At 41.7% G+C, this 13867-nt stretch overlaps 1 protein-coding gene across 1 annotated transcript in view; it reads left to right on the forward strand.

Moving 5' to 3' along the window:
• The window catches only part of COG5 (component of oligomeric golgi complex 5), a 477042-nt gene that overhangs the window by 173676 nt on the left and 289499 nt on the right, over positions 1-13867 (forward strand). The window contains exon 7 of the mRNA XM_069765057.1: positions 12300-12430. Coding sequence (XP_069621158.1) covers positions 12300-12430 — 131 coding nt within the window. The remainder of the gene's footprint in view (positions 1-12299; positions 12431-13867) is intronic.

Here is a 13867-nt window from a genome sequence, read left to right on the forward strand (position 1 = left end):
TGGGGGAGGCGTTTATACCGTTCCGCGTTTGGTAAAATTGATAAATCAGTTTTATTCTTCGGGTCAGTACAATTACAGCGACACCTCATTTATATCATTTTTTAATGGTTTGGCGCTTTTATACGATAAAAACTATTTTACAGAAAAAATAATTATTTTTGCATCGCTTTATTCTCAGGACTATAACTTTTTTATTTTTTTGCTGATGATGCTGTATGGCAGCTCTTTTTTTGCGGGACAATATGATGCTTTCAGCGGTACCATGGTTATTTATATCTGTCCTTTTGATCGCGTGTTATTCCACTTTTTGTTCGGCGGTATGATAATAAAGCGTTGTTTTTTGCCTCGTTTTTTTTTTTTTTTTCTTACGGTGTTTACTGAAGGGGTTAACTAGTGGGACAGTTTTATAGGTCGGGTCGTTACGGACGCGGCGATACTAAATATGTGTACTTTTGTTGTTTTTTTTTTATTTAGATGAAGAAATGTATTTATGGGAATAATATTTTTTTTTTTTTTTCATTATTTTGGAATATTTTTTTTTATTTTTTTTACACATTTGGAAAATTTTTTTTTTACTTTTTTACTTTGTCCCAGGGGGGGACATCACAGATCAGTGATCTGACAGTTTGCACAGCACTCTGTCAGATCACTGATCTGACTTACAGTGCTGCATGCTTCACAGTGCCTGCTCTGAGCAGGCTCTGTGAAGCCACCTCCCTCCCTGCAGGACCCGGATCCGCGGCCATCTTGGATCCGGGGCTGGAGGGAGCAGGGAGGGAGGTGAGACCCTCGCAGCAACGCGATCACATCGCGTTGCTCCGGGGGTCTCAGGGAAGCCCGCAGGGAGCCCCCTCCCTGCGCGGTGCTTCCCTGCACCGCCGGCACATCGCGATCATCTTTGATCGCGGTGTGCCAGGGGTTAATGTGCCGGGGGCGGTCCGTGATCGCTCCTGGCACATAGTGCCGGATGTCAGCTGCGATAAGCAGCTGACACCCGGCCGCGATCGGCCGCGCTCCCCCCGTGAGCGCGGCCGATCGGCTATGACGTACTATCCCGTCCAGGGTCAGATAAGCCCAGGGCACCTGGGGATAGTACGTCTAAGGTCACAGAGGGGTTAAAAAACTGCAGCTCTTGGCAGAAAACGCAGGTCCTTTTTTTGGTCCTTTTTTGTCCTTTTTTGATGCGTTTTTTTGATGCGTTTTTTGATCCTTTTTTTTTTATGCAGTTTTCTAACCCTAACCCTAACCCTACCCCTAACCCTACCCCTAACCCTACCCCTAACCCTACCCCTACCCCTATTCTAACCTTAGTGAAAAAAAAAAAAAAATTCTTAATTTTTTTATTGCCCCTACCAATGGGGGTGACAAAGTGGGGGGGGTGTCATTTACTATTTTTTTATTTTGATCACTGAGATAGGTTATATCTCAGTGATCAAAATGCACTTTGGAGCGAATCTGCCGGCCGGCAGATTCGGCGGGCGCACTGCGCATGCGCCCGCCATTTTGCAAGATGGCGGCGCCCAGGGAGAAGACGGCCGGACGGACACCGGGACGCCGGGTAAGTATAAGGGGGGGAGATTAGGGCACGGGGGGGGCATCGGAGCACTGGGGGGGGGCATCGGAGCACGGGGGGCGGGCATCGGAGCACGGGGGGCGGGATCGGAGCACGGGGGGGGGGCATCGGAGCACGGGGGGCAGGATCGGAGCACGGGGGGGCAGCCACACTCCGCCCACGCACTTCCGCCCGCTCCCCCGCACTTCCTGCTGCAGCGGTTCTGCACATCAAATCGCAGTAAAACCCGCAGATATATTTTTGATCTGCGGGTTTTACTGTGGTTTTGACGTCACAATCGAGGTCTATGGGTGCAGAACCGCTGCGGTTCAGGAAAAAGAAGTGACATGCTCCTTCTTTTTTGCCGCAGCTATTCTGCGCGGCTTTTTAAACGAAATTCCGGATCATGTGCACAGCAGTGACTGTTTTCCATAGGGTTACATTGTTATGTACCCTGCATGGAAAACAGCTGCGGAACCGCAGCGGCAAAACCGCTGCGGTTCCGCAGTAAAAAACGCACTGTGTGAACATGGCCTAAATATACTTATGAAGTGAATTTCAGGATGGACCTACCCAAAATTACAGTGAATACACCCAGCCTCGGGTTCTTGTATGATTGCTAAATCTACTTGCATTTGGTAAAAGATGATTTTTTTATTTGAGGGAAGGGATAATTGCTTATCACTTCTTGACTACTTTATCTCAGGCTGTATATTCTTTTCCCTAAATGTCAAATACCAGTAAGCTCTTGTGGAAGCGGCTGTGATGCCATCTTTAGTCAGGAAGCAAATTTCATTTTTTTTCTCGTTAATTACAGTAGCAGATTTTTTTCAGCCTCCACTTTTGCTTAAGCCAACGTTAAGAGGAAGAGTTTAATTAGCACAGGTGGCTGTGGAGTTTTGTTCTGTATAGCATACTTGATGTAAGATAAATGAATGACTCTTAAGAAAAGCTCAGTGTCTTCTTCATGATTGAAGGAAATGGAAGTCTAATTGGTCAACAGCGTCACTGTATAAAGTGCTTACACTTAAAGATGGTGTTACATTTCTGTCACAGAGAGCTCAACAAATGCAAATCCATGCTGTGAGAGACATGATCAAAAGCAATTCATTATTTTGCAATGGATCCCAACAGTCAATCAGGAGCCTGTTAATTTAACTGACGATACATTCTAAAAATTCACTAAATATAATCATAGATTAATAGCTTCCCCGGAAACAAAGTCTAATATTTCTGACTAAATAGGTCAATATCTTAAAACCGAAAAAAAAAAAATTCTCCGGACATATACAAAGGTTGAAGCATACTTAAACTGCTATACAGTTTCAATGTCCCGATTATGTTCCTTTAGAAGCTCCATTCAATTGCTGCTCATAAAGATACATACACTATTGCCCAGATTTTTCTCAATTTTTTTGGGAAATTCAGTATAATTCATTTTATTGAATCACAACGTTACGAAAAAATGTTTCAACTATTTTCACAACAGTTTTGCTTAGTTCCACCTAAATGGGATTGGGGTGTGGCGAGGCACTTAGAGGCTCACGCCACATTTCAGGCGCTTGTGCCTCTTAGGCTACGTTCACATTTGCGTTGTTAGGCGCAGTGTCATCGACGGAACCAACAACGCAAAACACAATGCTGCGGTTTTTGACGCATGTGTTGCCATAAACTAGTAATGTTCTTGAATTTTGTCCCTGTCTGGTGAGTCAAATTGACGCATGCGTCGTAAAATGCAATACAACGCATACCGGCGCATGTCCATGCTCTCCCCATGTTAAAGATAGGGGCGCATGACGCATGCGTCAGTATGCGTCGACGACGCTGCGCCCAACAATGCAAATGTGAACGTAGCCTTAATGAATCAGGTGTCTCTGACTCCAACCTTCCGTTCATCAAGAACGGCATGAATTGGGGTCTAAATTCAAACAGAGTACAGGAAGTCCCCTGAGTATGAGGTTGGGGAGCATAAAGGCTCAGACCGGAAAAGTTCCAAACACTGATTGTTTAAATACAATGTAAAGATCTTGGCGGAGCAGTAAATGGAAGCAGCTTCTAAAGGAGCAGAATTTGGACGTTGAAAAAGCGATTCAGTATTGTGTTTGGGAGAAAAGAAAGCAAAATAAATAAATGAAATATATGGCAAACGTTCATAACTCTTTATAATGCCTGGCGACTAATAAAATATTAAAATAAGAAGTTTATTTACTTTTTTAAAATATTTCTCGTGTATTTAATTCTAATTAGATTTTTCATTTTAGAAAATAAAAATGTTTGGGAGTATTTTTTTTACATATTGATGCTATTTTTATTTAATTTTTTTTATTTTATTGGAATTTTACAACTTTTTATCATCTAATGGAATTGCTGAGGATTTGGAAATCGCATGTGTTTTACAGCAGCAAAGTAGATCCACACGTTTGGGATATGTTCTGTGCAGAAGTTGACTTGTGGTGCATTTATTTCTTTCTGTAGTGTGTCAATTTCTTTTGCTGATAAATTGTGATCTTATGCAAAGCTTCTTAAGTGCTTTCAATAAGGAAGTCAAAATTCTCCATTTACTAGTGAGTTATCAAATCTAAAAAACTCATTTTAATTACTTGGCAGGTTATCAACTTTTGATTAAAACACTGCTCAGCAACTGATGTTGTAGGCAGTGCGATTGCTTTTGGTAGTCAAGCAGTACAATTTATTATAGTGATTCACACATTTCTACAAAAATTGGTTGATTCATGTTGTTCTAGTGATTCAGCCTGCCATCTTCATGATGTTTTCTGTGAAAACAGAACAACTAATACCTAACTGCTTGCTATTTTTACAGAGTGTTAAGGCTAAGAGAGCCATTGAATCTATAGTGTCGGCGTGTTAACATGTCTTGGTATTCTTCCAAAATTGCTAGGCTTAATACATCTCATTAGTCATCTTAAGAAACGCTTGCAATATGTGTTCATACAAAGCAATCTCGCTTATGAATGACTATTATATTTGTAGAACTTTCTTCTCATGTGGCCTCTTGGCTGACTTACACCAAAAGAGTAAAAACCCTGTTTGATACTATTCGATAAGAATTCTAAAAAATTATCGGCAAAAAGTAGACATTACATACCGTAATTATTCTGCTTATTCTCACCCAGCGAGATACGATTCCCTACCGAATTTTTCAAGGCTTGTGTTTAAGCATTTGTACAAAGGAATTGTTAGTATGACGCACATTACTACGAAATACTGAATCCTGTTATTTATGTTGCCACTTTTTCTGACACGGATGTCAATTTTAGTTTGTGTTGGGTGTGAAGCATCTAAATAACTCGCACTTCATCTGATCTCTTTGGAAAAGTGGTAGTGAAGACAATATTGGGGAACATGGTTCACATTAGACAAATTCTTCATATTGGTATCTTCATAAAGTCATAGTAATTTCCAGTAATATTTTAGTCATTTTTTACATTTTCATAAAATTCTGGATATTTTGCTAGTCCTTTGTGTAACTCCATAACATATGCAACATTTAGGCCTCGATTTAACGAAATCGGCTGTACACATCAGTTCAGCAATAAAAAAAATTAAAAAACACACACAATTTGGTTGAGATTTTGCTACATAGTAGTGTATCCACATTGTATACACAGTTTTCAACTTTACTAGTACTGTGATAAAACGAGCGCAGCTTTTCTATACACAGTTCCTAAGCAAAAAATATACAGCATATCCATCCTGTGGGAACGTAACCTTTAAAAGTGACTTCCTAAGAATGAATAACATGCTTCTGAATCTGTGAATGCTTCAGTAGTCTTTCCCATTAATTGGCATTTAGACTTTAATTTAGTTGCAACCAAATGCACCAACTGTTTCCGCTGCATTTTCTGGTTGTTGGTTGTGAAGGTGTCTGCCCGGGGAATAAGAAATACCATTACATAACAGATGGATAAAGATATAAACCTTCTTGACAGAATTTATTGTATTACAAGGGATTTAGAGGCCTCCTTTCATCTGTAAATGTGAAGCTAAAAGACATCCTGAAGTTGTTTTGTCACTTGATATTTTGACACTGCTGTTATCGTTACCTTTTGGAATGTAAATTACCGTATAAAATGGCTCTAGTTTTAAAATTCCTTCCATTCTATGAGTTAAGGAGATGTTATGATTAATCTTATTATCAAGCTTTGGTCTCTTCATCCTCTGTCTGTATGATCATGTAACCGAATTGTCACAGCAACATTATTAAGAAGAGCCTTCCAGAATCCTTAAAATTGTTATTGAAATCATTCGATTATTATTGATGGTGTCAATTTAATACTAAACACAAAGCCAAAAAACAGCACAAGAATCCCTTGTGGTGCAATGTATCCAAGAGGACCATTCCAACTCCCAGAGCTGTCTATGGACATCAGAAAGGGGCAACATTGCAGACTGTAGACATAGTGGACAGCTAAGGAAACTTTGTGCAGCAGATGAAAGTCACATCATACTTCGATTTAAATTTGGAAGATGTCAAGCAGTGCCATCAGTTGAGAACTGTCAGCAACCTGTAGGTCGTAGTTACACCTATCTGCAGTTCAGAGAAATCTGTTCAGAAGTGGAAGAGCTATAGCCAAATACCATACCTTAAACATGGAAACAAGGCCAAGCAACTATGCATTGAACATTAGAAATAGAGAGCAGAAAAATGGCAGCATGTGCCCTGGATTGATGAGTACAAATGTGAAATATTTGTGGTAATAGAAGGTAGGAGAGCTGACAACAGGCTAGGTTTACTGGCAACAGTGAAACATGGTATGGGTTCCTTGCAAGTTTGTGGCTGCATTTCAGCAAATGGAGTTGGGGATTTAATAAGAATTAATGGTGTCCTCAATATGGAAAAATACAGGCAGATACTTATCCATCATGCAATACCATCAGAGAAGTGTCTGGCTTCTAGGGTTTTGTGCAACATTACCCCAAAGATACAGCCAACGCTATTAAAGTGTTGTTCGATCTAAAATAAGTCTGCAGTCACTCTGTGTGACTGCAGACTTATTAATTCCCTCAGCGCATGTGTTGTGTGCTGCAAGGATTTGTCGGTTTCTGAGCCGGAACTAGCAGGTACGTAGGCGTTATGCGTGCTCCTGGCCAGAACCCGAGTTGTGGGCACAGACTCGCTCCATACACTTGTACACTTGCACCCACTGTATAGCCGCTCAATACAAGTGTATGGGCCGAGGCTGTGCCAACTAGAAATGGATAGATAAATAGTGTGAGATAGCGCTCCCTGAGTGCGTTGGGGGACACTCGCTTGGCAATGGGATTAAAGCACTCAGGCATGGTTTCTCACAAAAACAGTCTATTCCGGAATATTTAGACTCCTAAACCCTGTCGCAAACAGTTCATTATATACATCAACGGAACACATTAACCACCAATAGTCTGTTCCAATGGCAGAAACTTCTCTGCCAGTAACCCCCTTTATCTGGAGTTACTTTCCTGCTCCACACACTGACTCCTGTCAGTCCTGGTTCCCAGGGAAGCTGCCGAAATGGGATCACCATCCTTGTGACCAGGGCACTTCAGATAGTCCAGACCCGCAGACGGAACTGTAGTTTCCCCAGCACAGTAGCCATCACAGGCTCTGCAGACACGGCCTCTCTGTGTGCTATTCCGGAGGTCCAGTCCACTCCAGGACATTCCAACACAGACCATCCAAGACTTTACACACTGACCATTCCGGTCCATACATTCTGAACCATGTGACCAAACCCTGGGCACATTATGTAGCTGTAACCACCCCCATAGGTGGGGTGTGTGTGGTTAGCCAGTCCCGCCCAGCTCTCCGACTTCCCTGCAAGCCTCCCTTTTAACTATACAAATACTTTTGGGACTACAGGTCCCAGAATAACAATACTACAGGCTTACAGCGCAGACTCCCTCTGCGACACATACCGGCCATTTACAATCATGCCGGACACTGTTTCATTATCACCATTATAGATACGCCTCCATGCGTATCTTGAGGAGCACATACTGCGCCCCCTGGCTGTAACATGGGTCACTGCATCACAATAGATAGACATTAGATGTATAATAGATAATGAATAGGTAAATAGAATAGATATCATGTAGATGTGTAATTTCATTTGGCATTTAAGGATGTTTAGCCTTATTTTTTAGATTAGTTATTTATTTAATAGGTTAAATGACGTCGGAATCACGTATTTTTAATGACCAGCCAAAGTGAGGCAGACAGCCATGTGTATATATTATCAGGCTGGGAAGGTTATTGAGCCCTTTCCAGCCTAAAAACACCAGCCCTCATCCACCCCAGAATTAGCGCATCATATGAGATGTGCCAACTCTGGTTCTTGGCCTGGCTCTTCCCAATTGCCCTGGTGTCGTGGCAATCAGGGTAATGGTAGTTTGGGTTGATGACAGCTGTGATTTGTCCAAAATCACAACTCCCATCAACCCCTGATTTTAATGGAGATGTATTTTTCTGGCACTTGCATTACTATCCTTTAATTAAAATAAATAAATAAACACAGAAGAAAATCTCTTTATTTGAATAAAGACTCCCCCACAATATCCATCATTCACCAATTTATTGAAAAGAAAACTTGTGTCTTCAGAATTCCCCATAGGTTTCCGATTAGGTTCAGATCAGGAGACCTATTTGGCTACTGGATCCCTTTCACCCTGTTCTTCAGAAATGCAACAGATTTGTTTTGGATCATTGTCATGTTGAAAAAGTTGCAAATCTATGAAGTACACAAAGTTATGATAGCACTTCCTCTTTCAATACAGAGCAGTACATCTGTGAATTAATGATACCACCAGTGAACACCAGGAGCTCTCATACAACCACCAGTTGTGTGTATATAATATATATAACTGTTATAACATAACATGCAGTTTAACATTCATTTAAGTCTGTCAATATGTCCTTCAGTGTAAGCATGCTTTCTTTTATAAAACAGGTAGGTGATGTTATCCTAGGGCCAAATATTGGTACCGTATATACTCAAGGATAAGCCGACACAAGTGTAAGCCGAGGCTTCTAATTATGCCACGAAAAACTGGGTAGGCTTATTGACTTGAGTATAAGCCGGGTATGCGTTGTCCCCTCATCCCTATCCTGGTATGCATGACTCCCCCATTCCTGGCCTTGTATTCATTGCTCCCCCATCGCTGTCCTGGTATGCACTGCTCCCCATCCCTGGCCTTGTATGCATTGCTCCCCCATCGCTGTCCTGGTATGCATTGCTCCCCCATCCCTTTCCTTCTATGCATTGCTCCCCCATCGCTGTCCTGGTATGCATGGCTCCCCCATCCCTTTCCTTGTATGCATTGCTCCCCCATCACTGTCCTGGTATGCATGGCTCCCCCGTCCCTTTCCTTGTATGCATAGCTCCCCCATCGCTGTCCTGGTATGCATGACTCCCCCATCGCTGTCCTTGTATGCATGGCTCCCTGGTCTCTGTCCTTGTGTGCATGGCTCCACGGTCTCTGTCCTTGTATGCAAGGCTCCCTGGTCTCTGTCCTTGTATGAATGGCTCCCCGATCTATGTCCTTATATGCATGGCTCTCCGGTCAGCCTCCCCCGCAGAGCGATCAGTGGCCCTGCTCATTAAGGTAATAAATATTCACTCCATGCCTATGGGAGTGGAGAGGCGTGCACATTCATTACCTTAATGAGTGGTGCCACGTGATCGCTCAGCCAGAAATTCTGCTGGCGCCGGAACCAATGAGATGCAGCGAGGGCACGCAGGGAGGTGAGTAGGATGTCTTCTGGAAGCCGGAGGCTGATGGGGTCACTGTGCGTGCTGTAAGAGAAATGAATATTCATTTCTCTTTAGCAGCTGGTTTAGTTACAGCCAGCTTCTGTCTCTGGGACAATTGACTCATGTATAAGCCGAGAGGGGCGGTTTCAGCACAAAAAATGTGCTGTAAAACTCTGCTTATGCACTAGTATATACCGTAATTATTTTTCGCTTGTCCTTATTTTAAAGTATAATTTTGTAGTTGCCAGCTTTAGACGAATGTAATGTATGAAACAGGCATTGATGTTCACAGATGGAAACTGCATTTCCATTTTACAAATATTTGTTTGCGTAGTTTTGTTCTGATTCATTGATTTCCTGACAAATGGTGTCAGCATAATACGTGCTTCCTAAAGCGTGTTCCACATCTCCAATGGATCTTTTAATAGGATGGATAAAGGGCTTGCATTTCACTTTTCCAAAAATAAAATGTAACAAAACATTGTTTTACAGATGTCCTGGTAAACAAAATTGAATTATTTCCGGACGTGATCTTGATGGAGACATTTTATACCCTGCTGATTGTCACTAAATAACAAAGTTGAAAACTAGGCACAAAGGATTCACGTGCTGTGTTATGTTGTTATTTTTAGGCTACGTTAACCAGCAAATGACATGGCTTCCCAAGCCATCACTGATTGTGGAAACTTCACACTAGACCACACACAGCTTGGATTGTCTAGTCTCTCCACTCTTCCTCCAGACTCAGGGACCTTGATTTCCAAGGTCTAGTGTGAAGGTTCCACAATCAGTGTTGGTTTGGGGAGCCATGTCATCTGCTGGTGTAGGTCCACTGTGTTTTATCAAGACCAAAGTCATTGCAGCCTTCTACTAGGAAATTTTAGAGCACTTCATGCTTCCCTCTGCCAACAAGCCTTTTGGAGATGGAAATTTAATTCTCCAGCAGGACTTGGCACCTGTCCACACTGCCAAAAGTACCAATACACAGTTTAAAAACAACAGTATGTTAGGTGTCGAGTTCCCGCCGCTGCACAGGAGGAATCTCGAACCATGTCTGCTGCAGTCACCCATTCTCCTCCAGCCGCAGTGGAGCCTCTTCAGTGGAGACGTCGGTCCCAGCGTCTGGCTCAGGCTGATACTGGACAACTGGTTACTACTGCCCTTCCAGGCTCTACCTTTGTAGCCAGCAATGTTCAGCAGCAAGCAGGTCTTTCTGGGACTAAGTCCTGCTTTTCCCATACTGAGCATACCCACGGGACGACCTCCCATTGGAGATTGAGGGTCACATGCTTAGGTCCTGTTGCGGTTCCTATTGGACCACTAGGAAGGTCCTTGTCTGCTGCAGCTATAAATGGTTTGCATGGCCGCACGGCCATGCGCTAGTATCAACCTATGTTATGAGCTTTGCTGCTTTAGTGGTCATGTCTGCATGAGGTCAGAGTTTGGCTGAAATAAGCCCCTAGAATAACAGCACCTCCGGTGAGGAGTTTTGTGTTTGAATTCAGGGCTTGCGTATTGCCACTAGAATTCCGGCTCCACCGGAGAGGAGGTGTGTGCTTTGCTGACTGCGTGACCACTGGTTGCTCTCTGCTCAGTTAGGTAGCTGTGATCCTCTGTGACGTTAACAGGGCACAGCGTTTTCATATCTATGCGAGTAACAGAGTTCACTTATACCGCCAATTCTAGCAGCAGGTTACTCTCCTGCACGGTGGACCCCGGGTTGCGAATGCACCTATTATTACATATATATATATACTCGGTGCGTTCCACCAACCCTAACACAGTATCACTGTGCTTGATTGGCCAGCAAACTCATCTGACCTTAGCCCCATAGAGAATCTATGGGGTATTTTCAAGAGGAAGATAAGAAACACCAGACCCAACAATGCAGACAAGCCGAGGGCTGCTATCAAAGCAACGTGGGCTTCCATAACACCTCAGCAGTGCCACAGGCTGATTGCCACGCTGCATTGATACAGTACTTGATGCAAAAGGAGCCCTGACCAAGTATTGAGTGCATTTACTGAACATACATTTCAGTTGGCCAACATTTCAGCTTTTAAAATCATTTTTTCAAGCTGGTGTTATAAAGTATTCTAATTTACTGAGATAATGACTTTTGGGTTTTCATTGGCTGTAAGCCATAATCATCAACATTAACAGAAATAAACACATGAAATAGATCACTCTGTTTGTAATGACTCTATATATGAGTTTCACTTTTTGCATTGAAGAACTGAAAGAAATTAACTTTTTGATGATACTCTAATTTAGTGAGATGCACTTGTACCTCTTGGTATTTCTGTCCCACTTTCTTATAGCTGTGCTAACCTTTAATACAAGAAATACATGAACAGGCTAATCCACCATAGCGGGAGCTTGACAGTCATCATGAAAGACAATCTAACTACCACTGAGCAAAAGAAAATGTAATTGAGACATGTACAGTTTGGTCTAGAAATATTAAAGACAGTGACAGAAGTTTCAGATTTTCGCCTCTGTACACCAGTACGATGGATTTTAAGTAAAGCCATCAATATGTCATTTTAATTTTTTTTCTATTTCCAGTATAAAAATTCCATCAGTGTTAGGAGTAATTGGTTAATGTAGGAACACACCACCAATTAGTTACACCAAGTAGTCAATTCATAAAATTCTAGCAGGAAAAGAAAAGATCCTCTGAATTGCCAAAAAAATGTTTTAAGAAAATCCGACAGGTCAGTAGAGTCCATAGAATCCTAGAATATTAGAGTTGGATGGGACCTCCAGGGTCATTGTTGTCCAACTCCCTCCTTAATGCAAGGATTCACACAGTTGGCAGGACCTCTTTACAATCATCTGTCTTATTCTGGTGAGAACCTTTATGTCTTACAATTTAACCAATTTAACCGTTTTAATAGTATAAAAACCGTAAATTCTAGATCTGCATGTAGAATACACATGTATTAGCAAGCTCTCCATAAGCTACCACTTAAAACATATTTTCTGTATTCTAGACTACCTTTCTCAAGGAGTGGACCTTTCAGGAATAGAGGTTATTAAGAACGATCTGCTTTTCATTGGTAGAGCGCGCCTTGAAGTTGAAAACCAGGCAAAGCGTCTGCTGGAGCAGGGAGTTGAGACCCAGGTAAATAACCCTTTTCGCTCTCATTTGTGTTACTTTTCCATTTCTAAACCATTATATTCTATCTTAGACTACTAAATCTCAACAAATATTATCTTGCAAAATGTTTGACAATTCTTTATTGAAACAATGCGTGTTGATAACACTTCTGTTTTGTCTGTACTACATTGTGCGCATCTCTATATATATGTTTTTCTATAAATAAATGTAGCCCTACATATTTCTTTTACTATTCCTTGTAGGTGCATATACCTTTAGCTTAAAAGGGTATTCCAGTCTCCAAGATCCTATCCCAATAATCCTAGTATTTAGTAGGTGTAATAATAAAATTAACAAATATCTCCAATTAGAAATGTAGTAGCGTTCTTCTGATTCGCTATGTCACTTACCCCATGTGCAGGCATCGCAGTAGCTTAGGTATCCATGGTTACGACCTTTAACAACTAACTCACTATATGAGTGGTAGTAACCATGGATACCTAAGCTACTGCAATGCCCTGCACATGGGGTAAGTGACATGGCGAATCAGAAGAGCTATACTACATTTCTAATTGGAGCTATTTGTCAATATTATTATTATACCTACTACATATTGGGAAAGGATCTGAAAAAGTTACTTAAATTGATATGCATCAAAACCCAATGGAGCTACCATAGAAAAGATAGTAATAATTATCCATATGGAACCAAACTGGTATGAACTATGATATGGCCAGCTATATTGCAATGCCCTATAGCAAAATAGATTGTTGGAAAAATTGTTTTAAAACCGTGCTAAGAAGTAGTGCAGTTGCCCATAGCAACCAGACTCCTTTTTGTATTTTTAGAGCTCCTTCAAACACGAAGGTAGCAACTTGATTAATGTCTAGAGTTATTCCATATTACTGATGTTGCCGATGATGTGACCATTACACTTTTATGTAGATGTTGACATCACATCACTGAGAAAAGACCATACTTACTAATATATGGTTAAAATGCATACAGGACCCTGTGATATACGATGGAGGTGACACAGGTACAAGGTACCGATAAGCAACCACTCACACTTATCAACCACGAGGAGGGTGATGCTTAGTATTATAAATGCAGAAATAAAAGGCTTCTATCTATAGGGTACCAGTACATCACTGAAAAAGTTCATACTTACCAGTATATGTTGTTTTTATGTAGTAGTTGCTCAAAATGTTAATGTCCCCCACATGAAAAGTTTCTAAAAGGGTTGTTCCCAAATTCATAGACAGCTGTTGTCAACTAATGCTTGTAAAAAAAACAAGCACTTTTTCATTTTTTTGGTTAACTGCAGCCTTTCTATAAAGGTACCTTCACACTCAGCGACGCTGCAGCGATACCGACAACGATGTTGATCGCTGCAGCGTCGCTGTTTGGTCGCTGGAGAGCTGTCACACAGACAGCTCTCCAGCGATCAATGATCCCGAG

This window comes from Ranitomeya imitator, chromosome 4, assembly GCF_032444005.1.
Source record: "Ranitomeya imitator isolate aRanImi1 chromosome 4, aRanImi1.pri, whole genome shotgun sequence".
Lineage (NCBI taxonomy): Eukaryota > Metazoa > Chordata > Amphibia > Anura > Dendrobatidae > Ranitomeya > Ranitomeya imitator.